This window comes from Symphalangus syndactylus, chromosome 1, assembly GCF_028878055.3.
Source record: "Symphalangus syndactylus isolate Jambi chromosome 1, NHGRI_mSymSyn1-v2.1_pri, whole genome shotgun sequence".
Lineage (NCBI taxonomy): Eukaryota > Metazoa > Chordata > Mammalia > Primates > Hylobatidae > Symphalangus > Symphalangus syndactylus.
In genome coordinates, this window is record NC_072423.2 from 7,348,343 (window position 1) to 7,365,501 (window position 17,159).

Sequence of the window (17,159 nt, forward strand, 5' to 3'; positions counted from 1 at the left end):
AACGCTTCAGGAGGCCGAGGCAGGTGGATCACCTGAGGTCAGGAGTTCGAGACCAGTCTGGCCAACATGGTGAAACCCTGTCTCTACTAAAAATACAATAATTAGCTGGGCATGGTGGCAGGCGCCTGTAATCCCAGCTACTTAGGAGGCCGAGACAGGAGAATCGCTTGAACCCGGGAGGTGGAGGTTGCAGTGAGCTGAGATTGCACCGCTGCACTCCAGCCTGGGTGACAAGAGTTAAACTTCATCTCAAAACAAAAAACAAACAGCTTCAAAGGAACAAGTGTTGTTGTCTTGTCTCCTGTGCAGCCACAGGGGTGGGAGCCCCAGGCTGGAGTCCAGTGCAGTGCAGTTGTCAGCTGTGGCTCACGCTCTGCACCTGGTTCAGTCGCCCAGAGCCCAGACGCAGCCATTCTGGAGAACATGCACAGGTGGGGCTCTGGCAGCGGTTACTGAAAACGCGGCTGTAAAGCACAACGTCTGAGGAATGTGAAGAAGGAACAAGGGCAGCCCAGCCTGATTCCCAACACTGCACACATCCACACAGAACCGCGGCTGGAAAGCTTCAACACTGCCACTGTGGTCTAGAGCGAGTCATCCAACAAAACCAGTTCCCAGCACGCCTCAAAACCACGTGGCACCACGTGCACCACACCATTCAGACTCTACTGCCCTCTCTGCTGGGTAAACAGACCTGCAAGGAAGGTCCTTGCCTCAGAACCTCAACAGACCCCAGGGAGCCATGGTATCAAATGCTTCCAGCCTGAAAACACTTTAACCCCCTGGTGGTATGCTCAGGACAAAAAGCCAACTGCTCCGGTGCAGGCCCACCAGTGAACTGACAAAGCCAACTGCTCCAGTGCAGGCCTCCTCACCAGGACCCTCATACCCCGTAAGGGGCACCACAGAAAAACCAGGACTAGAGACCACGAGGCGCCTGCACCGTCCTCCTCACCAGGACCCTCACACCCCGTAAGGGGCAGGGCAGGTCCAAACTTCTTGGAACCTCAGTTTCTTTCCGATAGTGTGAGGAGGTTCTTACTTCTGCCAGATAGGATGAAGCCTGACAAAAACATACAATCTTATTAAAGATCAAAACGACAATCTAGTGACTATTGTAACTTCATCCAAATGCAGTATTTTTAAGTTCCCAGAATGGTTCTTTGTCTAAAAATAACCACTGATGTGGTCAGCATTAATATTGCTGGTGACAACAACGCAGGCAACGAGGGCACGGACCCACCCTGCCTGGCTGGTGCTGGTGCTTTTCACAGGTTCACTCACACCTGCTATTTACAGAGGGAGGTTTTATGGGGCCACAGGTTCCATTACCTCTCTCCGCAGTGCTCTGCCTCAGTAATCAACACCAAGCTACACAAGGCTCACTCACACATACCCACGTGGGATTCTTCTTACTTTGTTAAAATTCCGTGCTATAAAGAACTGTTTAGACTGACGTTCTAATCTATGCTCTGGATTAGCGCACACTCAGCTCCTCGGCACTGTGAGCGTGCTGGCTGCATGTGTACAAGCAACACCCACACCTCTCAGTTTCTCAAACACAGTCTCAGCTAAACAAGTTACTGTCAAGCAGCCGGCGGCCAGTGGAGTCAAGAGCCACCTTCACTAAGGTGATGGCACACGAGAGGACGCTTGAGCTCAGCACACTCAGGCTGCCACTGTCTGCTCTCTGCAAGCTCCAGTTTAGCAGATTTAATGCTATGTTTTCAAAGATACTTCCCGTTATTCCTGAAAAATAAGTATTTTTATAAGCCCTGTGAAACGATCAAGATAAAGGAACAGTAATGGGTAGGCACCCCCCAGTCCCAAAACCGTCCCGGGCCAGAAGCTAATTCACAACGCCCGCAGGGTGAACACAGTGACCAAGCCTCAAGACAGACAGGCTGTCCTCCCCGTGTATTCCACACCTTGTCAGCAATGTCCTCAACAACACCCTCGGGAAATCTGATTTCCCAAGACTTTCTCCAAAGGCCCCTCACCAAGGAGCCATCAGGGCACGCAGGCACCCAATAAGCCCTTGGGGGACCAAAACTGTGTGGCCACATCACGGGCTTCACCCAAGCCAGAATTCCAATGTCAGATCACCTGCGCATTCCTCAGGCAGCCGCCATGAAATCCCGTTTCTGACACCTGAGTTTCTGATCCGTCAGCTGGGCAGGACCTGCTCTCTCTCACCAAAAGCCACAGGGTTCCATTGGCGCTGGGAGGTCCGTGTTAAAAGGGGGAGACTCTTTCCAGCACAAACCCAGGAGCAGATTCCGCACCTCCCCTGCCCTCACACACAGATGAGCTGAAGCCAGGGTTGGAGCGTCCACAAAAGCAGTTGTGGATTCTGCCCATGCTTGTCTATACAAGTGCGTGTTATTTGCATAATCTGAAAGGGGTACTCTAAGGGTCAATACACGATAATCAGTCTACAAACGTTTAAAGCAAACTTCAACCAAATGCTTGCTCTCCCAGAGAAAGATCTCAGGAACCTGGAACTTCAAGAAAACTTCTAGAGGTGGTCAAGATAAGTCAATTCTAAAACAGCCCATGTGCAATTCTGGGAACTTGCTTAGTAAAAGTCAAACACTTGGGCTGGTGAGCAGAGTCACTGACGGTTTAAGGCAGTTCCTCTTCCCTGATGTCTTCACCTTCCAGCCTCCAAGTGGTGTGACACCACAGAAGAGAACTGCGGGGCTGTTGCTGGAAATAGCCACAGCAGCAATCAGAGAAAAAAAGAAAAACACAGGAAAAACCTTTTAAGTGAAAGTACTGTGACTCAGGCTCTCTGGAGGAAGGGAGATGCTCTTCACCAACCGACGTCCCAGAGGCGTCACAGGGATGAGAACTAAACTCACGCCCATCACCTTCCAACATCAGGATGGAATTATGCCCAATATTCTCTACTTCATCACAAAGTGGCACAATCTATTACGGAAAGACTTCCATAGATAGTCCCTCAGTCTCACGAGGGATGGGCTGCAGGACTCCTTCAGATACAAAATCCCGCATTCGCAGATACTCAGGTCCTGCAGTCAGCCTGGAGAACCCACGGATCTAGAAAGTCAGCCCTCTGTATAAACAGGCTGGGCTCCACACCCAGCAAACAGTGTCGGGCGTGGAACCCACGGATGCGGAGAGCAGACGATTTACTGAAAAACATCTACATAAAGGTGGCCCTCGCAGACCAAAGCAAGTTGTTCGAGGGTCAGCTGTAAACTGTGTATAAAGAGCTGCTGAGCTGGAACTCAACATCCTGGAGAAATCCTTCACTGTTGGGCTTCAAGCAAAAGCTGCGGAGATTTCTACCTGCAACTCCCTATGGAGAGACGTCGGCAAAGCCACCCCAAGTCCACGCTGCAGGGCGCTACTCCCATCACAGGGGTGCTGCCAGAGAAACGCACTTGTAACCCACCCTGTTCACAAAATCTGTCAACAAGTGACTGAATCTCGTAATTTTCAGCTGTGTCCCACAAAGGTGCAGCAGGCATTCTGGGGAGGCCAACACATACCGGCTCCCAACGACAGCCCCCCAGAGCCAGGGCAGCGTCATCCGGACCGCACGGAGCCGACCGTCAGCAGCATGGACTCCTGCTGCAAATGCACCTCCCGAACTCAGCCAACTAATGCAACTGCGAGGCAGGAACCTGATTCCAAACAGACGACCAGAATTGCCAGGGCACGTGCACACAGGGCTTTAGACTAAAGCGTTTCCAGTCGCTCCTTCCTGGATATATGGCATCCACGCCCACTGCACGGGCAGGAACACCTCCGGAAATGCTGACGTCACACCACCACCACCACACTCCCAGAACGCTCATAAAACCCCTGTACACAAACCCACAGGAGTACACGGAAATGGGGAAGGAGGCACCTCAAATTCCAGGCAGCACCATCTGTGGCTTTCTCTAAGGCAGGGATTTACCTGCCGCCCATGGACCGGAGGCAGAGAGACGAGCCTCCTGGAACCAGAGGAACATCTGGTGCTACACAGACGCTCCATCTGAGGAGAAATGATATCACTCAGTGTCTCAAAGGGCCCTGTGAGGTACCCCAAGATCTCAAACAGCACCTCCCTGTAAACACTACTGACTGCTGGGAACCTGTCATCAAGCTCATGACCTGGCTGACTGATGTACTGGGTTGGTTTCATTCACTAGCCTGACTGAACACGGAATTTCAATACTAACTAGCCACATAACCAAGTTACCTGTCTAGGCCAAAGTGGCCCTTTCTGTACAATCAGAGGAATAGAATGAAACATCAGTAGGGCTCTTCCATCCTGGGGTTTTCTGTCCAGGGAATGCACCAGCATTGGGGTCTGCCTCCACAATCCTCCCAGGTATGGCCAGTGCCCGCTGAGGAAGCCGTGCAGGCATTTTCTGGGAGGCAAGGCCCTGAACCTCCCAGCCCCACCCACCAGCACATATGGGGCAGGAATGAGTGCCCGTGCCAAGGGTCAAGGACCCAGGCTCCGTCTCCAAACGAAGTGGAGCCAGGACGTTCTGGGGCTGATGGGAAGACTCCTGTCCCAGTCCTCACTCCTGCGGAACCAGATGCAGAACAGATCCTCAACAAACACAGGGTCAGGGCAAGCCACAGGGACAGGAGCGGCGGCTGCGGAGGAGGGAGACGGTGGCATCCCCGGAAGGAGCGGCACCATTCCCAGAGGGGGCTCACGCCCGGCCCACTGCAGGCTGGAGTGTCCACCTCTCCCTGCAGTTTCTGTTCTCACAATCAAAACTACCAAAGCCAGGCGCACACGCGTGCCCACGTGCCCGCCCATCCCAGAACACAAGGGTAGATTCAGACATGGCTGGACACTTCGGTGTTACGGAAACATATCCCCTTCTGGGGTCAGAGCACAGTTACTGAGAGCTGTGGAGTCTGTCACACGCCGACGTCACCCTCAAGCAGCCTGCGACAATGCCCACTGTGGTCAACCACGGGGCCACTGCCTTCGCTGCAGGCCTGGGTTCCGCCCGTTCCTTAGCCACGAAACAGAACTGCACCAGGTTTTACAACTGCGTTTCACAAAGTTTACAAAAATTTAAAGATGTGCACACACCCAACGTTTATATTTCAGTAACAGGTCTGGAGCCTGCCTGATGACTCTTGTGCTCACAGCCACCCGTGAGTTTTCCTAAGTCACAAAGGTGGAGCTGAAGGAAGGGGCGGGGACTATCACTGCAGAAAGAAACAAACACCATCGCTTTCCCAAACAGTAACTTCGTGTCGCTACGCAGGACCCTTCCCTTTTATCTCAAAATGCTCCCTGTTGGTAAAACCACAGGTGGTGACTATACAGTTTTAGGGGAGAAGCGCAGTGCCTGCGTCCCGCTTTATCGCCCCCTGCCCACCGCGGACGCAGCAGCCCGGGCGGTCCCCCAGGATCCCTCCCCGGAGCCGCCCGCCCCCCCCCCCCCGCCGGCCCAGCGCACTCACCCTGGGGCGACCATCTCGCCCGGCTGCGCGCACAGCTCCCGCACCACACCCGCGCGCTCCGACCTCAGCCTGCGTTCCGGCCGCGCGGGGCGCACGCAGCCCCCGGAGGCTGCACGGGACTGAGAGGCCCCGGCGGGCTGCGCGGAGGCGGCGGCCTCGAAAACGGCCAGCACCGAGCCGATGCGCACGGCCGCGCCCGCTGCCACCCTCCACTCCAGCAGGCGCAGCGGCGTGGGCCCCGGGCAGCGCACTTCGGCCACAGCCGCCGTCGGGGCGCCCTCGACGGGAACGCGACTCGCGGCCGGCACCTCCATCGCGGACAGAGGGCGGGCGGGCGGTCGCTACGGGGCCTGCACTGCGCTCAGAGCGCAGCGCCCACCGCGGCGGCACGACCCAGGCGGCAACGCTGCAGCTCCTCTCAGTACCGGCTTCCACCCGCCGCCTGGCCCGCGCCGACTTCCTGGAGGGTGCGTGACGTCACGGCAAGGGCGCCGCGTGCGTGCGTGCGTACGTGCGCGAGTAAACACGAGCGCCGGGCGGGGCTGGGACCGGCTCCGTCCTGGGACCAAACCTGCGCGCCGGCCGTGAAGAACTGCGTTCCTGAGCCCTACCTACTTTTCCTCGGAGCGCCGGCACCGTGGAGCAGCGGCATGCAACGCGGGACGCTGTCCCCCAGTCCCAGTGACGGTCCTGGGGCGCTCGGAACTACGTATCCCGTCGTGCACCGCGGGCAGGGCATGGCGGGACTACGAGTCCCAGCGTTCAACGCAGGCCTGCGTCCCATTACCCCGTCACGCGCCGAGACCTAGCCTCCTGAGACTACCAGTTCCGGCATGCACCGCGAGCCGCTCTCCTCGACTCCCATCGCGCACTGCTAGTCGCAACGTCGCGAGACTCCGGGTCCCGGCACGCCGTGCGCGCCGCGGCCCCAGAGACCTGAGGCTGTCGGCCTCCTGGTGGCCCCGCCTCGTGTCCCGCCCGGACCTCACGCCGCGGGAGCTTGGGTGCTGCGGTCTTCTCTTCCTCCGACCTCACCTTCGATGCGGAAGCTCAGGGGCAGGTGCGCCGCCCTCGGCCCGCGCAGGCGGTGGGCCCGCCTGGGGCAAGGCGTCCGGAAGCGCCTGGTTGGTTCAGAAAAATCGGACCGCAGCGGGAGGGTGGGCACCGGCGCGAGGTCTCAGTGGCCCCGGGCGAACCCTGATGAGCAGCAGCCGCGAGTGGCTTACTAAAGGAGCCGGTTTCTACGTTTGTCTGGAATTTACGTGAATTAAGCTGGCGGGCGGGCGGCCCAGCCTGTAGTCTCAGCACTTTGGGAGGCTGTGGCGGGCGGATCACCTGAGCCTGGGAGTTGGAGACCAGCCTGGGCAACATAGCGAGACCCTATCTCTGAAATAGATTCATTAATACCTAGCCGGGCGCGGTGGCTGAGGTCCCAGCTACTCAGCAGGCCGAGGCGGGAGGCTGGGCTGAGCCAGGCCGCTCTGGACTGTTTTTATTTTTTCAGCCTTAATACCTGCCAGGATTCTTTTTTTTACTATGTATCTTTGTCCTTACATATATAAATTTTGTGTACAATTGGGATTATCCTGTATTTGCCTTTTCCCCCTCACTTTTATATGGTGACTTTTCTCCTGTTAGTATTCAGACATGGCTGAGTACTAACATTTTGGAAACTGTTGGCCTGAAAACAAGCGGAGGCACAGTTTCTCTAAGTAGAGAGTTTATTTGGGCCACACTTGAGCACAAATTCAAGGCGTCCTGAATGTGTACTCCGATTAGCAGTTAGCAGTGGATTTTAAAGGCAAAAAAAGGGGCCAGGTAGTGGACTAATAGGAACTTGTTTGTGAGGGATTCTCACTGGTTTACAGAAATAACATTGATTAATGACTGATTATATGTTGTTAAGCTATTGAGTGTGGGTGTAGTGTCCAGTGTGGCGTCATTAGGTTAATTTATAGCTGTTTGTGGTGCTATTGCCACCAGTAGCAGTTTAAAGAGGTGAACACAGGTCGGGGTAGTAGGGCGCGATTGTCGCCTCATTTGAATGTCTCTCTTGGCCTAATAATTAAAAGGATTCGCGTTCCTCAGATAAAAATTCTCTTTTCTCAAAACCATTTAAATGTGGTAATTAGAATGGCCCAGAATGGGGACAGTGCCTTTTAGCCTTCGCCATTACTTGCTGTTAGGAGTGCATTTTTTGTAGCTGTGGGTTTTTGACTGTCTCTGCTGCTTTCTCCAGCCCCTGCCCCGAGACTACAAGGGAAAACGTGTGGTGCTCACGAGAGAGTGTTTATGGGATTTTTTAAAAATGGGGATTGTGGGAAAATGGCACCAGCAGTCACAGTTTTTCAGTTTCTCACAATCCCATAAAAACAGCAACCAGGTAGCAAAACTAAATCATGGGTGACATTTACAGACCACTGGATGAAGAAGAATTCCCACGAACCCCTGGTTCACACTGTAAGGACAGACTACTCAGATGTAGCCTGAAGCCACCTCCTTACATACTGTGAGTTTAGCCTGTAGGTTTCTCCATACGTAGTGAACGGTCATCTAATTGGATGTGTGGACACTATAACCTACTCTTGAACCAGTCACAGGCAGCAGCACTTTAAACTCTGTTCCAATAAGCCAGACGCGAGCTGTAGCCACCCTGCTGTTTGCAGGCCTCACCTCTGCCTTCTGTGCCTCACTCCCTTTTCTGTCCGTAAGTCTTTGGCCACACAGCGGCACTGGAGTCTCTCTCAGCCTGTTCTGGTTTGAGGGGCTCCCTGATTCTTGAATCATTCTTTGCTCAGTTAAACTCTGTTAAATTTAATGTTTTTAAAATTTTCCTTTGAGCACTACCAACAGCGCAAGTCCTGGGTGATGTCGGGGTCTGCGAGAGAAAGTAGGGGGGCCAAGGGCTCCACACTCACTGTGTGAACAGGTTTGTCTCAAAGGTTGTTGGTATGTATCAGCATTCCCTATTTGAATCTGTTCCCACCAGCAGTATGTGAACTTTGGTTTGAAAAAATAATTCTGTAAAATGGGAAGAACCGTGTGTTATTTAGGGACTTTGAAATACAGACCTCGATGGAATTGACAGACTGATCTAGGTAGACAGATGTAGACATCCCTAGATGATGACAACTCCAACCTGGATAGATGCCGTGTGGTCTTCCATTTAGAGATGCTATACAGCAAATGAAAGTTACCATGTCTTTAATTGGTGTGCCACCTTTTGTTAAAATCAGCTATCTTACAAGTATCATGAGAAAAAACATTATTATCAACAGATTAAAACATTTATTGGGAAGAAAGTGAGGCCAAAGTCAGGAAAAATAGCATAAGCCACAACCTCTTAGTCAAGAATCTTAGAAACAGCTGTGTTTCATGTATTTCAGAACTCTGAATTGTTCTGATTTTAGGAAAGTGACGTGTGCATATTCCACTTGGGGCCTGGGGCAACACCGTCATCAAACTGATATTCCTGCAGCAAAATACAAGCAGGATGAAAAGGATCATGGGTCATCTTGTGCCAATTCAGGTTAGACTTTCCTGCCAAATGAAGTACACAAAACTTTTCATGTTTAGAATATGAATTTGGGCCAGGCACCGTGGCTCATGCCGGTAATCCCGGCACTTTGAGAGCCTGAGACAGGTTTATCACTTGAGCCCGGGAGTTCAAGACCAACCTGGGCAACATAGTGAGACCTCATTTCTACAAAAAATTAGCTGAGTGTGGTGGTGTGCACCTGTCTGGAGTCCCAGCTACTCAGGAGGCTGAGGTGGGAGGATCCACTGAGCCTAGGAGGTCAAGGCTGCAGTGAGCTGTGATTGCACCACTGTCCTCCAGTCTGAGCAACAGAGCAAGACCCTGTCTTAAAAAATTGGATACTGGGGCCACACATAAGAGGTATGGGACTGTAATGCAGTCACCTTTACGTAGTGGCCCAGGGGAAAAGGAGGAATCTCACTCCCCGGAATTCTAGTTTTATCCACATCTTGGGTGGTTTTGGTGAAACCTGGAAGGATTCTATGGTCACTTGTCCTCACTGATGTATGTTTCCTGCAAACTCAACTGTGTCATTTGATTAGCATACAAGGGTCTGTGCTAGTGAGGCCAGAGCAAAAGAAGGTTAAGGCGAAGGACAGCAGTTGTAGAAATAGAATATGGCCTTGGGGAGTCCGAAATCTCCTGGGCTGGGGTATCTGTGTGTGAACATCACCTGCACATATGTGACTATGCTTGGGACCCTTTAACTGTTTCACAGGCCAACATGTGGCCCCCAAGACCCTTATCTGACACCTTATGTGAAAATTAATTCAGTGGATTAAAGACTAAACAAGAAATAAAGGTATACAATTTCTAGAAGAAAACAGGGGAAAAATTTATGACATTGGATTTAGTGGTGATTTATTGGATGTGACACCAAACACATGGGCAACAAAAGTAAAACTAAGATGACATCAGGCTTAGAAACTTCTGTGCATCGAAGGACATAATCAGCCTTTCCCTTCTGTGCTGGGAAAAGATAACCTGTGGAATGTGAGAAAATATCTGCAAATCATGTATCTGATAAGGGGTTAATATCTGGAATATATAGAGAACCACCACTCAACAGTAAAACAAGTCACCTCATTTAAAAATGAGCAAGGAACTTCAACAGACACTTCTCTGAAGAGGATATACAGTTAGCACTACTCTGAAGAGGATATACAGTCAGCACTCTGAGGAGGATATACAGTCAGCACTCTACTCTGAAGAGGATATACAGTCAGCACTCTGAAGAGGTTATACAGTCAGCACTCTGAAGAGGATATACAGTCAGCACTCTGAAGAGGATATACAGTCAGCACTCTACTCTGAAGAGGATATACAGTTAGCACACTATTCTGAAGAGGATATATAGTCAGCACTGTACTCTGAAGAGGACATACAGTCAGCACTCTACTCTGAAGAGGATATACAGTCAGCACTCTATTCTGAAGAGGATATACAGTCAGCACTGTACTCTAAAGAGGATATACAGTCAGCACTCTACTCTGAAGAGGATATACAGTCAGCACTCTATCCATGGATTTTGCATCCCTGGATGCAACCAGCCAGGGGTTGAAAATATTTTTATTAAAAAAATGCGCCCATTCTGAACATGTACAGATTTTTCCTTCTCATTGTTCTCTAAACAATATAGTATAACAGCTATTTACATAGCATTTACTTTGCATTAGCTATTACAAGTAATCTAGTGATGATTTAAAGGACGCAGGAGGGTGTGCATAGGTTACATGCAAATACTCCCAGCATCCTTAGATTTTGGTCCATGGGAGGTTCTGGAACTAGTCCCCCACAGATACCAAGGGACATTCGTATTTACAAATGACCAGTAGGCACATGAAAAGATGCTCAAAATCACTGACCATTAGAGAAATGCGAACCACAGTCACAATGAGATAATCACTCCATACTCATTAGGATGGCTATGATGAAAAACAGCATGGAGTTAGGATGGCTATGATGAAAACAGCATGGAGGTTTTTCTCAGAGTTAGCATGTGATCCAGGAGTCCCACCTGTGCGTATTTACCCAAATAATTGAAAGCAAGGTCTAAAGAGCCATTTGCACACCCATGTTCACAGCTGCACTGTTCACAGTAGCCAAGGGGCAGAAACAACATAGCGTCAATCAACAGATGAATAGACAAGCGAGGTGACCTATCTATGAGATGGGATATTATTGAGCCTTAAAAAGGAATGAAGGCCGGGCGTGGTGGCTCACACCTGTAATCCCAGCACTTTGGGAGGCCGAGGTGGGCGGATCATGAGGTCAGGAGATCGAGACCATCTTGGCTAACACGGTGAAACCCCATCCCTACTGAAAATACAAAGAATTAGCTGGGTGTGGTGGCGGGCGCCTGTAGTCCCAGCTACTCCAGAGGCTGAGGCAGGAGAATGGCGTGAACTGGGGAGGCAGAGCTTGCACTGAGCCGAGATTGCGCCACTGCACTCCAGCCTGGGCGACAGAGCAAGACTCCATCTCCAAAAAAAAAAAAAAAAAGATAATGAAATTCCGACTCATGCTACAACATGGGTGAACCTTGAAGAAACTATGCTAAGTGAAATAAGCCAGCTGCGAAAGGGCAAATACTGTCTTTTTTTTTTTTTTTCTTTTGAGAGAGAGTCTTGCTCTGTTGCCAAGCTGGAGTGCAGTGGCATGATCTTGGTTCTGGAATACTGTCTTATTCCCCTTCTGTGAGATGCCTAAAGTCAAATTTACAGAAACAAAACAAAACCGTAGTTACCAGGGCTGGGGGCAGGGTGGGCAGTTGTTTGATGGGTACAGAGTTTTAGTTTTGCAAGATAAAAAAAGTTCTGGGATCTGTTGCAGAGCAATATGAATAAACAACGCTACTAAAGTGTACACTTAAAAACAGTTGATATGGTAAATTTTATGTATTTTTTAACCACAATTAAAATTTATTATTATTATTATTTTTTTTTTGAGACGGAGTCTCGCTCTGTTGCCCAGGGTGGAGTGTGGTGGTGCAATCTCGGCTCACTGCAACCCCCATCTCTCGGGTTCAAGCAATTCTCCTGCCTCAGCCTCCTGAATAGCTGGTACTACGGGCGCCTGCCACCATGCCCAGCTAATTTTTGTGTTTTCTTTTTTTTCTTTTTTTTTTTTTTTTGAGACGGAGTCTAGCTCTGTTGCCCAGGCTGGAGTGCAGTGGCGCAATCTCGGCTCACTGCAAGCTCCGCCTCCCGGGTTCACGCCATTCTCCTGCCTCAGCCTCTCCGAGTAGCTGGGACTACAGGCGCCCGCCACCACGCCCGGCTAAATTTTTTGTATTTTTAGTAGAGACGGGGTTTCACCGTGGTCTCGATCTCCTGACCTCATGATCCACCCGCCTCGGCCTCCCAAAGTGCTGGGATTACAAGTGTGAGCCACCGCGCCCGGCCTAATTTTTGTATTTTCATTCGAGATGGGATTTCATCATGTTGGCCAGGCTGGTCTCAAACTCCTGGGCTCAAGTGATCCACCCACCTTGGCCTCCCAAAGTGCTGGGATAACGGGGGTGAGCCACCACACCCGGCCTGGAGTTAACATTTAAAAAGAAAAGTGTGAGAGGCCTCTACTGGAATTAGATGATTATTTTCCAGACTTATTTTTAGAGATCACTTTGCAGAGTTCTGTTTAATTTTTGGCATAATGGAATAAATATTCCTATTTGTGAACTAAATAACCTGAGAATGTACTCATTTCATAATGTGAACCAGAATTGCTTGACAAGCAGAGGTAATAGGAATTAAGTACATTTAAAAAAGCAAATTCCAGGTCTATTTAGATGCTCTTTAAAGACCATTGCCTATGACACCTGTTTCTAAAAGTCAGTAATCTCTAGGCCAAAAAAGAAAAGAAAATGAAATGTTAACCAGTTTTTACTCCCCTTGATGACTTTCTTTTTTCGTTTTTTTACTTTCCTTTGTGATTTCTTTATGGGTTCTTCCTAACTTCCTGTTCAGGCCAAAATCATGAACAGCTTTAGATGTTGGTTACACTGTGAATCTTAACACTGAGAACCCACTTACCTTGCTAAGCATCTCTGCAGAGGCAAGGATGGTGCTTATCGTGGGGGGCGGGTGACACTTTGCCAGCTGCTGTGCCAAGTGCATTGCAGAGCCTGGTCTCATTTCATCTGCACCATGACTCATTGAGGTAGCTACGGTTTCCAGCTTACAGATAAGAGAGGAAAGCGAGGCCTCGGAGGTTTGGGTGCTCAGCTGCATAGCCCGGAGAGGGCAGGACTGGCATCTGGAAGCCAGGTGGCCGACTGCAGACCCTGCTCCTGTCGCCTGCATTAGAGATCTTTGTGATCTCAGCTGATGAAGGGGCCGCACTCCAGGGCCGTCAAAATAAAACGGGACAGTTTTTTTGATAAATACAATTTATCTGAATAATGTAGGAAATATAGAATATAGTTGATGTTTTGTTTGATGTTTAATTTTTGCCCTCCTTACGAGAGGACTGGCAGGAAGGGGCAGGCCGCTAGACTGGTCTGACTTCAGGGGCAGGTGAGAATGATGCCTTGGGCTGGGTTCACCGTGCCCAAGTGTGCAGTACAGAGAAGGCAAGGCTCTGGGGAGGTGAGGGCAGGCTGGCGGGTGGACACAGCTCCCTGCTTCCTGCATTTCACAGAGCCCAGCTTGCCCCTGGTCCTGATGCCATTTGAAGGAAAATGTCAGGAGCCAGATGAAGGCAGCAAGGAGTGGAGGCTCCTTTCATTCCTCCATACCCACCAGCTGTCATATAAGGCAACAGTTCTGCCCCTCAGGGAGCTGCCTCACTCAGGCCCACGTTCAGGTTCCGAGCTTTGAACTTCAGTCAGTGTTTCAGCTGTCTGCTAAATTTCAGTCTCAACATACAAGGAATGGAAGGAAATTTCTTTAGCTTAATAAACAGCCTCTACAAAAACCTGTAGTTAACATCAAACTCAGTGCTTGAAGATGGGAGGCCTTCCCCTAAAATCAGGAATAAAACAAGAGTGGCGCTCTTGCCCCTTCTAGTTAATTGTGTACCGAAGGCTGTAGCCAGGGCAGTTAGTCAAGAAAAAAAGCATCCAATTCAAAAGAAAGGTGTAAAACAATCTCTAAAGATTGTTGAAGATGGCTTAATCTTTTATGTAAAAAAAGCCTATGGCAGGGCACAATGGCTCACACCTATGATCCCAGTGCTTTGGGAGGCCAAGGTGAGAGGACTGCTTGAGCCCAGGAGTTCAAGACCAGCCAGGGCAACACAGTGAGACCCCATCTCTACAAAACAAACAAACAAAAAAACCTATGGAATACTTTTTTTTTTTGAGATGAGTTTTGCTCTTGTTGCCCAGGCTGGAGTGCAGTGGCACGCTCTCAGCTCACTGTAACCTCTGCCTCCTAGGTTCAAGCAGTTCTCCTGCCTCAGCCTCCCGAGTAGCTGGGATTACAGGCACCCGCCACCACACCTGGCTGATTTTTGTATTTTTGGTAGAGACAGGGTTTCACCATGTTGGCCAGGCTGGTCTCTAACTCCTGACCTCAAGTTATCTGCCCACCTTGGCCTCCTAAAGTGCTGGGATTACAGGTATGAGCCACCGTGCCCGGCTGGAATTCATTTTAAAAACATTAGAAAAACCATGTTTAGCGATGTTGCAGGATATCAGTTGTGTTTGTATATACCAGCAGTGAAAAAGCCAAAATAAGCAAACAATTCCGTTTATAATAGCACCAAAAAGAATAAGATACTTAGGAATAGACTTAAGAAGTTCAAGATGTGAACACTGAAAACTGCAAAATGTTGTTGAAAGAAAATAAAGAAGATTTAAATAGATTGAAAGATATCTCATGTTTATGGATCAGAAGACTTGATACTGTTAAGAAGGAAATATTTCCCAGATCTATCTATACAGTCAATACAATCCTTTTCAAAGTCCCAGCTGGCTTTTATGCAGAAATTAACAAGCTGATCCTAAAATTCATAAAAACGAAAGGGACCCAGGATAGCAGAAAGAATCTTGAAAAATTATTTGGAGTACTCAGAATTCCCTACAAAGCTACAGTAATCAAGACAATGTGGTACTGACATCAGGATAGAAATGTAGATCAATGGAATAGAATTCCAGTCTAAATAGAATTTAGAGTCCAGAAATAAACCTCATATTTGTGGTCAACTGATTTTCAAGGATGTGAAGACATCTTAGTGGGCGAAAGAAAAGTGTTTTCAACAAATGGTGCTGACATACGTAAATGACCAGTGAACATACGACAAGATGTTCAGTATCTTTAAAGGTCAATGTATTAGTCTGTTCTCACGCTGCTAATAAATACCTACCTGAGACTGCGTAATTTATAAAGGAAAGAGGTTTAATTGACTCAGTTCCACAGGGCTGGGGAGGCCTCACAATCATGGCGGAAGGCAGAGGAGCAAAGTCATGTCTTACGTGGTGGCAGGCAAGGGAGCATGTGCAGGGTAACTGCCCTTTATCAAGCCATCAGATCTTGTGAGACTTACTATCCTGAGAACAGCACAGAGAATTCCCACCCCCATGATTCAGTTACCTCCCACTGGGTCCCTCCCACTACGTGGGAATTATGGAAGCTACGATTCAAGATGAGATTTGGGTGGGGACACAGCCAAACCATATCAGTCAGGGATGTGCAAATCAAAACCACAACGAGAAACCATTCATACCTGTCAAAACAGTGCTATGGCTTGAGTGTGTCCCACAAAGTTCATGTGTTGGAAACCTGATCCCCAGTGCTACTGTGTTGAGAAGTGTGGCCTGTAAGAGGTGATTAGGCCATGACAGCTCTGCCTTCGTGAATGGCTGATGCTGTTATCAAAGGAGTGGGTTCGTGATTACGGACGTGAGTTCCTGATGAAAGGGAGCTTGGTCTTCTCTTGCTCTTGTTCTCACACCCACTGTTGTACTTTGCCTTCTGCCATGGAATGACCCAGCAGAGGACCCTCAGCCTCTTGCTGTTGTTCTCACACACACTGTTGGACCCTCAGCAGATGTGGCCCCTGGATCTTGGATTTTTCCACCTCCAGAATCCTGGGTCAAATACGTTTCTTTTATTTATAAATTCCCCAGTCTCTGATATTCTGTTATAGCAACACAAAATGGACTAAGACAGATGGCTACAATAATAAAAACGATAAAAATAGCAATGTGATTATATTGGTTCATCCTGTAACAAATGGACCACACTAATGCAAGATGTTAACAATTGCAGAAACTGGGGGTGGGGGGATGGAAGAGTATGTGGGAATTCTTTGTACTTTCTATGCATTTTTTCCCTAAACCTAAAAATACTCCAAAAAATAAAGTGTATTAAAATAAAAGACAGTAACAGGTGATTCTGTGGAGAAATTGGGACCCTCATAAGTTGCCAGCGGGAATGTAAAATGGTGCAGCAACCTTGGACAACATTTGGCCTCAAAATGTTAAACATCAAATTGTCTTGTGACCCAGAATTCCTAAGTATATGCCCAGGAGAATTGAAAATATATGTCCATATGGAAACTCGTACCTAAATATTTATAGCGGCACTTTTCACAGTAGCTAAAAGGTGGAAACGACCTAAACGTTCACCAAATGATTAATGGATAAACAAAATTGGTATGTCCATGAAATGGAATATTATTTGGCCATAAAAAATGAAGTTCTGATACATGGTACAACATGGATGAACCTTGCAAACATCATGCTAAGTGAAATAAGCCAGGCCCACATACTGTACGATTATATTTATATGAAGTGTCCAGAAGAGGCAGGTCCATAGGGACAAAATATAGACCAGCGCTTGCCCAGGGCTGGGGGAGTGAGCAGGTGCATGGGAAACGAGGGGTATGGGGTTTCTTTGGGGGGAGATTAAAATGTTCTGAGACTGGATTATGGTGATGATTCTATAACCCAGGACGTGTATTAAAACCATTGAATTGCAAGCTTTAAATTTGATGATTTGTAAACTATATCTCTACAAAACTGATACAAAATGTTAACCACATTTCTCACTGAAGAAGTTTTGGGTGACCCTGCCATAAGTTGATGCCTACTGTGAGAGCATAGTATCATGATGCAAAAATGTTTGTTGAACCTCAAAGCTCACTAGGCACAGATGAGAAAACATAATACTTCTGTCAACCTAAAGAACAAACAGAGAAAGCCTCTCTCAAAGAAAAATATATT

At 48.8% G+C, this 17,159-nt stretch overlaps 2 protein-coding genes across 5 annotated transcripts in view; one reads left to right on the forward strand and one right to left on the reverse strand.

Moving 5' to 3' along the window:
* The window catches only part of CTDP1 (CTD phosphatase subunit 1), a 67,408-nt gene extending 61,461 nt beyond the window's left edge, over positions 1 to 5,947 (reverse strand). For 2 of the 4 annotated variants that reach the window (XM_055295772.2, XM_055295750.2), the window contains exon 1: positions 5,452 to 5,947. In XM_055295772.2, the coding sequence (XP_055151747.1) occupies positions 5,452 to 5,765 (314 nt within the window). In that variant the 5' untranslated portion in view covers positions 5,766 to 5,947. The remainder of the gene's footprint in view (positions 1 to 5,451) is intronic. The other 2 variants (XM_055295762.2, XM_055295740.2) reach the window with 1 other exon arrangement.
* A 154-nt stretch (positions 5,948 to 6,101) lies between these two features.
* LOC129491342 (uncharacterized) overlaps positions 6,102 to 17,159 on the forward strand; it is a 38,526-nt gene continuing 27,468 nt past the window's right edge. The window contains exons 1-2 of the mRNA XM_055295528.1: positions 6,102 to 6,241; positions 6,330 to 6,511. Coding sequence (XP_055151503.1) covers positions 6,102 to 6,241; positions 6,330 to 6,511 — 322 coding nt within the window. The remainder of the gene's footprint in view (positions 6,242 to 6,329; positions 6,512 to 17,159) is intronic.